This window comes from Littorina saxatilis, linkage group LG4 (assembly GCF_037325665.1).
Source record: "Littorina saxatilis isolate snail1 linkage group LG4, US_GU_Lsax_2.0, whole genome shotgun sequence".
Taxonomy (NCBI): domain Eukaryota; kingdom Metazoa; phylum Mollusca; class Gastropoda; order Littorinimorpha; family Littorinidae; genus Littorina; species Littorina saxatilis.
The window spans coordinates 44,482,145-44,491,435 of NC_090248.1; the positions used below are offsets into that span (position 1 = coordinate 44,482,145).

General features: G+C 40.2%; 1 protein-coding gene across 1 annotated transcript in view; it reads right to left on the reverse strand.

Moving 5' to 3' along the window:
• Nucleotides 1–1,049: 1,049 nt before the first annotated feature.
• Nucleotides 1,050–9,291, reverse strand: part of LOC138965601 (buccalin-like) — a 15,073-nt gene continuing 6,831 nt past the window's right edge. The window contains exon 2 of the mRNA XM_070337782.1: nt 1,050–3,285. Coding sequence (XP_070193883.1) covers nt 1,181–3,285 — 2,105 coding nt within the window. The 3' untranslated portion in view covers nt 1,050–1,180. The remainder of the gene's footprint in view (nt 3,286–9,291) is intronic.

The following is a 9,291-nucleotide window of genomic DNA, read 5'->3' on the forward strand; positions in this document are numbered from 1 at the left end:
TTGAATCAAAGGTATCGGCGTGAACAATTGTAAGGAATCACGCTTTGATTGATTTGAATAATACACTTTACCATATATTTTTGCTGAAAAGCCAATTTTGTTGGCGGGTGCTTCACAAAATGACAAGGCACCACACACCCTCTAAGTATGTCACGCCGACCTGCTGACATGAACATTGCACGGTCAAAGTACGGAAGAAAAAAAGGAAATACCGTCACTCAATTTAAGTCAAATGTATTTTTAAATCATATATGAGATGATAAGCCTGCTGGCTCATGTCGATAGCCATTTACACGACATGTCTGTTATCATTTGCTAACCGTTAACTCATCTAAGGAATCACAAATGTAAAATCATTTTTAAAGGATGTTTTGCATCAAGGATATTATCAGATAGTACTTTCTACCACGTGTAAGTTCTGAAAATTCTTAAACAATTAGGTGTTTCGAGAATAAAGTTTGTCTCGGTCACTTGGTCACCATGAGCAGAGGAAAACTACTTCTGAGGTCCCTGCCACGCTGTACTTTGAACCGGCCTCATTTACATGATATACACACGTGTGTAGATATGGTTCAGGTATATGACATAGGTGATTTCTCTCAAGTATGTAGGATAAAATTCTTTCTGACATTCCAAACAGTATTAATATTAGTATTCCCAGTATCCGATTCCGACGATTTTGTTTTGCATCAAGGATATTATAGTACTTTCTAATATGCTGGTTTCCTTTTGTGGGAACAGACATTTACAAATTCTGGCTTTTCGAGTTTCGTTTTTGCAATTTTCGTAATTGACTACCATTCAAAGTAACAATATTTACCCCAATATTTGCGACATTTAACCCCTTTTGGGGGCATGTCTATTGTCACACAATTTCATCATCAATAAAACTTGTTATGTAAGTTGTCTTACTAGTATATATCTGAGTTTAAGTGACATTCACCATTGCATAATTCAGTTAAATTGTGAAGCTGAAAAAGAGCAAGAAACAGAGCCCCCCCCCCCCACATGAGACCAGCATCGCAGAAAGTACCATATGTATCCAAAGACATTCGATCTGACGAGCAGCTCTTCACCGCGATCAAATGAAAACGTCCGATAAGAGTAATACATGGAGCATTAGGTCCATTCCTTGGGGCAAGCACAAGGGCCCCTGTAACAAGCGAGGTTACTGTCCTCATCACTTGCCCAGACCAAACCAGAAGAGTTTGGGGTCCAGAGGAGATCGGTGGTAATAAGGATAGCTTCGCCAATTGTAACGAGCGGGTCCCAGAGCCCATCTCTTCAAACGTCGACTTGCTGACAAAAACTTGGCTGTTCTGGACTCTGGTGCTCCTGCCTCTTCCTGCTGAAGAACTGACTGCGAGGATTCGCTGTGCAGCTGATTCGAGGTATCTGCTGACCTGTTCAGGTCGTTCGCAGAGTCGGATTCTCCTGTGTCGGTTTGGTCATTGTAAGGTTCCAGCTGTTCAGGATGTATGTCCATTTGCGCTTTGACTGTTTTTACACCAAAGTTCGGCTTTCCGGTGTTGCTCTGCTCAGTGTGTGGAAAACCGTCGGAACCTTCAACACTGTTGTCTGGCAGCGAGCCGTCCAGGAAAAAAGACGACTCCGAATCTGGTCCCGTTCTGCGAGGTACTACTACAGAGTCACTCAAGGTCGGTTTCCCGAGACGCCCTGTGAGCTGACCACTGTCCATTTGTCTCTTTCCCAGGCCGAAGTTGAAATTGCGGCCATCCAAGTTTCGTTTTCCAAGCCCGAAACTGAAGGTGTGATCATCAATTCGTCGTTTGCCTAAGCCAACGTTGAAGTGCACACCGTCCATCTGCCTCTTTCCCAGCCCCACGTAAAAATGCCTCCGGTCCACACCCCTCTTTGTGAACTGGTTGTTGTAGTTTGCTTCATGGCCTCTGAGATATGGAGTATCCTCGACCTGACGCTTTCCAAGTCCGACGTGAAAGTTATTGTTGTCAATCTGTCGCTTTGGTTGGGTTAGCTCAGTATATGTTTCGTCAACCTCTAGGTATTTTGGTTCATTTGGCACGTTTTCGTCGTCGAGTTGCTTCTCTGAGCTGACATAGGTTGTATTGTTGTCTGTACTTCGTTTCTCTAAGCCCACGTGAACATTGTTGTCCAGGCTTCGTTTTCCTAAGCCGATGGAGAAATGTTTGCTATCCATGAGCCGTTTTCCTAACCCCACGTGAAAATTATTGAAATCTTGAAGTCTTTTTCCTAAACCAACATGGAAATTGTTGCTGTCCATTCGCCGTTTACCAAGACCAAAACTGAAATCATTCCTGTCCATTCTTCGTTTTCCCAAACCAAAGTTGAAATTTTTGCTATCCATTCTTCGTTTTCCCAAACCAAAGTTGAAATTATTGCTGTCCATTGGTCGTTTTCCCAAACCGAAACTGAAATTATTGCTGTCCATTCTTCGTTTTCCTAAGCCGAAGTTGAAATTTTTGCTATCCATTCTCCGTTTTCCCAAACCAAAGTTGAAATTTTTGCTATCCATTCTTCGTTTACCCAAACCGAAGTTGAAATTTTTGCTATCCATCCTTCGTTTTCCCAAACCGAAGTTAAAATTTTTACTGTCCATTCGTCGTTTTCCCAAAGCAAAGTTGAAATTTTTGCTATCCATTCTTCGTTTTCCCAAACCAAAGTTGACATTTTTGCTGTCCATTCGTCGTTTACCCAAACCAAAGTTGAAATTTTTGCTATCCATCCTTCGTTTTCCCAAACCAAAGTTGAAATTTTTGCTGTCCATTCTCCGTTTTCCCAAACCAAAGTTGAAATTTTTGCTGTCCATTCTTCGTTTTCCCAAACCAAAGTTGAAATTTTTACTATCCATTGGCCGTTTTCCCAATCCAAAGTTGAAACTATTCCTGTCCATTGGCCTTTTCCCTAAACCAACGAAGAAATTGTTACTGTCAAGCGCCATTCCCCTTTTCTGGGACACAGCGCTGGCGATGACACCCTCATCGGACTGACGTTTTCCGAGCCCTACGTTGAAGTTGCGGTAGTCCAGTCGTCGTTTGCCTAATCCCACATAGCGGTACTTGACGTCGTTGATCGGGGTCAAGAGGTCAGATGACGCAGCTTCCGTCCCGCCATTTCCGGTCCCAGCAACCCTCTTCGCTTCCGGAGCGAAGGAAGGAGAGGGGAAGGAGGAGAGTCGGGAGGAAAAGGAGAACGGCGAGGGTAGAGCCGCTGAAGACAGGAGGGCGGGTGGAAAGGGGAGGTACTGTTGTCCCTCGTTGTCTTTAGCATCGATGGATAAAAGCGCTGCAACAGAAATGTGGTCAAAAGTGTTAGATCATAGCTTGAAGGGGTGCCGTTGCTGATATTAAAACATAAAAAAGAAATAAAAAAGAAGAAGAAGCCAGCCATATCACTTCAGTGTAAAAGCCATTGCAAATCATCATCGTCATCATTATCAGCATCATCATCATCATTATCATCATCATCGTTTGTTGGTGACTACCAATTGCAAACATATGAACACACACTTGGGGTATTCATTTTCCCCCCAAAATAAAAGTAAACCCAAAAGGATAAAGTACAAAATGTAATACTACGTGTACAATGTCATTCTTATTGTGCATATTTTAATGTTTAAATGATGTTTGCAGACATGACAGACAAGTTTTGGAAAAGAGAGAGAGAGAGAGAGAGAGAGAGAGAGAGAGAGAGAGAGAGAGAGAGAGAGAGAGAGAGAGAGAGAAAGGGGGAGAGAGAGAGAGAAAGCGAGAGAGAAAGAGAGAGAGAGAGAGAGAGAGTGAAAGGGGGAGAGAGAGAGTGAAAGGGAGAGAGAGAGAGAGAGTAAATGAGATAGAGAGAGAGTAAAAGAGAGAGAGTGAAAGGGAGAGAGAGAGAGAGAGAGTGAAAGCGAGAGAGAGAGAGAGAGAGAGAAACAGAGAGAGAGAGGGGGGGGTAGGGGTAGTTTCCCAGACGCCGTCTAATTGTGTTTTGTAGACAGTAACTAATGGAGACGAGTTGAGACAACGCTTTATTCGACAATCACTTGGCAAAAAAATGTGAGTCTAATGTGATCACATCTAGATTACAGAGAGACAAGAGAAAGGGGGTGGGTAAAGATGAATTGCAAGAAACAGAAAGAGGGTAGAAGAGAAGAGTCGCAGAAAAAAAATGTAAACCGAAAATTCTTGTAAAGCGTTCCGCGACTTCCATGGCAACGAAAAGAGGGCGGGAAAATGACCATAACCCGTTTCACACACCCCGAAACAAAACGAAAACAATAGAAAAAACTTTCCTCGTTCTAACTCCTTTGGGGCCTCTTGACCTTGTAAAAGTATTAGGCAAATGAATCGCTTAAAATGCCAGACATCTCCGGAGTTGTCAGACTCTATCTAAATACGGTGTTTCCTTTCTCAAGAAAGCCGATAATCAAAAGAGCCATCAACCAGGTTCAGAAAACTACAACAACTAATTCATTTGTCACATGCCAGTTTGATAACAACACGCGTATATTAAGCATACCAGCGTTATATTAGTTTTACAACTATTTAAGTCCACAAAACATATCAGTTGCAGGAGTCGACCAACAAGGCGATCGACCTACCAATTAAACAAACTGCTACAATAGCTGTGCGTGTATCAAGGTCAACAGAACCTTTTTCTAACTCTAGCAAACTTCGGAGAGTGTACTAAACTAAACATGGGATCTAGGAGACTTGTCTGCCTGCGTGTCAGCTTGAGTGGCAAAGCTCAGTCACGTTCTGTAACATAATTCTACTATAATTCCGATACACCGCGTCTTAAATACTTTTTTTTTATGGTACAAGCACAAACGTTAAACTTGGGTGTTAGTTTCTATTTTATTTCTGAATCAAATTCTCATTTAGATTAATCTATATCTCAGCCTCGAGGTGATTCTTTTTAAGTCACATAATGGTTCTTCCCGCTCAGACAACTCATTAACGTGATACATAACGCCTTCACAGATTTTGCTTCAGCCAACGAGAATTTGTTCAAGATCTGTCTATTTCTAGGTGTATGGACTTGGTGTATGGTTTCATACGTTGGCCAAAAAAGAGAATCCGTCACTTCACTGTCAGTATAATGCGTCATACTTAGGACTATCGTTTCTCCTCTAGTTAAAGCCAATATTTACGACGGTAATATATGATTGTCAGATGTAAGATAATATGTTTGAGAACACCCCTCCTCCCCACCCCCCTCACCACACATTTCAAACCTTCTGTCGCCTTGAGCCTTACAAAGAATGTAGGTAGAGCACACATGTCTTGATTAATTCGAATTCAACGTTGTTTCTACCATCAAAGTGATGGGTTTTTTTAAAGTCTAGAACAAGCGTGTTTGGTCAAAGTCAATGGTTGGTTATTATTTTTTATTCCCCCCTCTGCTTCTTTACCTCTGTAAACTTGTAGAGCTAGTTATTTTTCGATAAACACCCAGCAACCAAACAAATAACGACCCAGCAACAGCCTGAATCCTCGATAGCGCAATGGGTTGAGAAGCTGTTCTGCGTCGGTACTACTTTTGTGACTGAAAAGTTCCGAACGCTCTAATGTACGAAGTATACATCTCTGGAGCAAACAATACAAACATACCGCATTTAAATTAACAACTACAGGCTTGAACACATGAATCTCCGTATAAAATCCATGAGTTTGGTTGTAGGTCTGCTGTGCACAAACGTTCATCACAAGCAAATTCCCAAGGCAAGTAACTCTCATACTTTGTCTAGCGACAAGAGTAGTTCCCCTTTCAAATTTCTTTTCACTCAGTTTCTTCGACAACAGACTGCAATCCGACGGTCAGTTTTCAACAATATTTCATTTAATAAACATATCACACGCAACCAAATGCACACATCTCATCAATTTAAACAACATAAAGCGGTTTCATACACTATTTTCCCCAGAAAACTGAACTTCATACAGTTTTTAACGTTGGAACACGGGTGCAAAAGTTCGTCTGCTAGTCCCATTTGACGAAAGAACATTATCCTAAGCGATACCAAAACATATACAGAACACACAATATCTGCCTTTGCCGCCACAGCAGAATAACAGCATATCTGTGTACTTGATTTTAGTCCAAAATAGGAAAACTGACAAGAAGTGTTAACAGAATGGAATGATTTGCACGGAACTATACAACCGCGCATTAATCGATCGCCTGCGCAGGTTGACTGGTTGAGTGAATAGGATTCGATCAAACTTTCGCAAAAAAAACTCCTCTTTTCTTTGAATAACTGAAGAAAGGAGGAATAAAGAGGTTACACACCTCGTCTCAGTGATTATAAAAAATAATGGTCTCAGTTCGCGGTCATGAAAAAGCTCGCTAAAGCTCGCATTTTTCATGATCCGCTAACTTCGACCATTATTTTTAATAATCACTGAGACTCGGCATGTAACCTCTACGTATTGTCTCTTCAGCTGATATTGCTATTCGAGACCGATGTAAGTTTGTTTATGTTCTCAGTTCACATGGCAAGCTCCATACTTAAAAGAACTATTCACAATCACTCTCTCTCTCTCTCTCTCTCTCTCTCTCTCTCTCTCTCTCTCCCTCTCTCTCTCTCTTTCTCTCTCTCTTTCTCTCTCTCTCTCTTTTCTTCTCTCTCTCTCTCCTTCTCTCTCTCTCTCTCTCTCTCTCTCTCTCTCTCTCTCTCTATCTCTCTCTCTCTCTCTCTTTCAACTTCAGGCCCTTCAAGCGTTGTTATTCTGATTTGTTTCTTTTTGGTTTCATTTTTCATTGCTCATTACATTTAGTCAAGTTTTGACTAAATGTTTTAACGTAGAGGGGGGAATCGAGACGAGGGTCGTGGTGTATGTGCGTGTGTGTGTCTGTCTGTGTGTGTGTGTGTGTGTGTGTGTGTGTGTAGAGCGATTCAGACTAAACTACTGGACCGATCTTTATGAAATTTGACATGAGAGTTCCTGGGTATGAAATCCCCGAACGTTTTTTTCATTTTTTTGATAAATGTCTTTGATGACGTCATATCCGGCTTTTCGTGAAAGTTGAGGCGGCACTGTCACGCCCTCATTTTTCAACCAAATTGGTTGAAATTTTGGTCAAGTAATGTTCGACGAAGCCCGGACTTCGGTATTGCATTTCAGCTTGGTGGCTTAAAAATTAATTAATGACTTTGGTCATTAAAAATCTGAAAATTGTAAAAAAAAAATACAATTATAAAACGATCCAAATTTACGTTCATCTTATTCTCCATCATTTTCTGATTCCAAAAACATATACATATGTTATATTTGGATTAAAAACAAGCTCTGAAAATTAAATATATAAAAATTATTATCAAAATTAAATTGTCGAAATCAATTTAAAAACACTTTCATCTTATTCCTTGTCGGTTCCTGATTCCAAAAACATATAGATATGATATGTTTGGATTAAAAACACGCTCAGAAAGTTAAAACAAAGAGAGGTACAGAAACGCGTGCTATCCTTCTTAGCGCAACTACTACCCCGCTCTTCTTGTCAATTTCACTGCCTTTGCCATGAGCGGTGGACTGACGATGCTACGAGTATACGGTCTTGCTGAAAAATGGCATTGCGTTCAGTTTCATTCTGTGAGTTCGACAGCTACTTGACTAAATATTGTATTTTCGCCTTACGCGACTTGTTTTTCTTTTTGATTTATCTCCCTTTCCCCCTTCTTTTGCACTTGGAGGACATCATCGCCATCTTCTCTGATAAGTCGTTTTCATATTTGTATTGTTGTTTTCATTTTTTTAACCTGTTGATGACCTTTAGGTCGAAACGTTGTTCATTGTCATTTGTTTGTATATTTCGTTGCGAGTCCAGTATATTAGGTATTACTCTTAGGTCTATCACTGTAAAGAGAAGGTTCTAAAACTTCATACATTTTCACACTTGTTTTTTTAGAACAAGCATGTTTGGTCGATTTGTTTTAATAGTTCCAGACATCGAGACAGTATCAATTGATTTCCATTTTGTTTTCCTTCCTTCAGAGTAAATGCTAGGATCGTGCCTACAGCCCAATGCAGACCAGTTCAGTGCTAAAACTTCAAGCCATAATTTCACACGAGAAATAGATCTACCCCAAGATCTTTTATCTGCGATATTCATTTCGAGGTAATCAGTCATATATTTGCCCGAACGACTGGAAAAACACATTTGAAAAATTGTAAGTGGTAATGGTATCCGCATACGTGGGATCCACAAAAGAGGTCAGATGATAAGTTGATTACAACTTTAATCTATCCGAGCAGTTTTGTCGCCATCCTTCTCGATGTTTTGAGGCCATTTAGGCCATTCAAAAAGTTCAATGACTTTGGTTGAGAAAAAAAATAATACCCTAAAAAAAGGACAAAACCATTCCATTTCAGAGAGAGAGAGAGAGAGAGAGAGAGAGAGAGAGAGAGAGAGAGAGAGAGAGAGAGAGAGAGAGAGAGAGAGAGAGAGAGAGAGTTGAGAGAGAGAGAGAGACAGGAAGAGAGAGAGAGAGAGAGAGAGAGAGAGAGAGAGAGAGAGAGAGAGAGAGAGAGAGAGAAAGAGAGGGAGAGAGAGAATTGAATTGAATTGAATTGAACTTTATTTAACAAGGATTAAGATTTAAGGCTACGCCTTTTCTTACAATCTGTCCTTGGGACGCACAGACACACAATGATAAAATTGAAAAATTAAAAATTAAAAAGTTAAAAAGTTTACCAACAAAAGGAGGTCAGAAAACTTCAGCACGTGATGATAAAGATGACGATGATGATGATGATGATGATGATGATAATGATGATGATGAATATGAGGCATGAAGAGCATACATATGTGGTTATTCATAAAATCAAATGCATACTATGCAAGTAATTATAAGTACAAGCTGGTAGCAATCGAACATGTAGCAATAGTACAACAAAAATATGTTCAGAATATACAATGCACAGCATATCTTTGGCGTAATACTAAGTGTGGTAAATCAAAACCCGTTAAACTACTCAGACATTAAGTGTTTTTTGACACATTTTTTAAAACTTTTTAATGACTTTAAGTGCTTAAAGGATGATGGAAGTGAATTCCAAACTGATGTACCCAAAAAAGCAAGACTGGTCTTATAAAGGTCAATTCGTGGAATCGGTGGGATCAAGTTGACCGACCCATATCTGTCGGTAGCTTTATTAAATAATGATGTAATGTAAATCGGCACTTTACCGTAATACAATTTATGCATGAAAATGGCTTTGTTTAACTTGAGATGCTTTTCCAGTGGAAGAAAGTTAAGCATTTTTAATTTCATATCTGTTGGGGCATTATCCTTTACGATGAGTT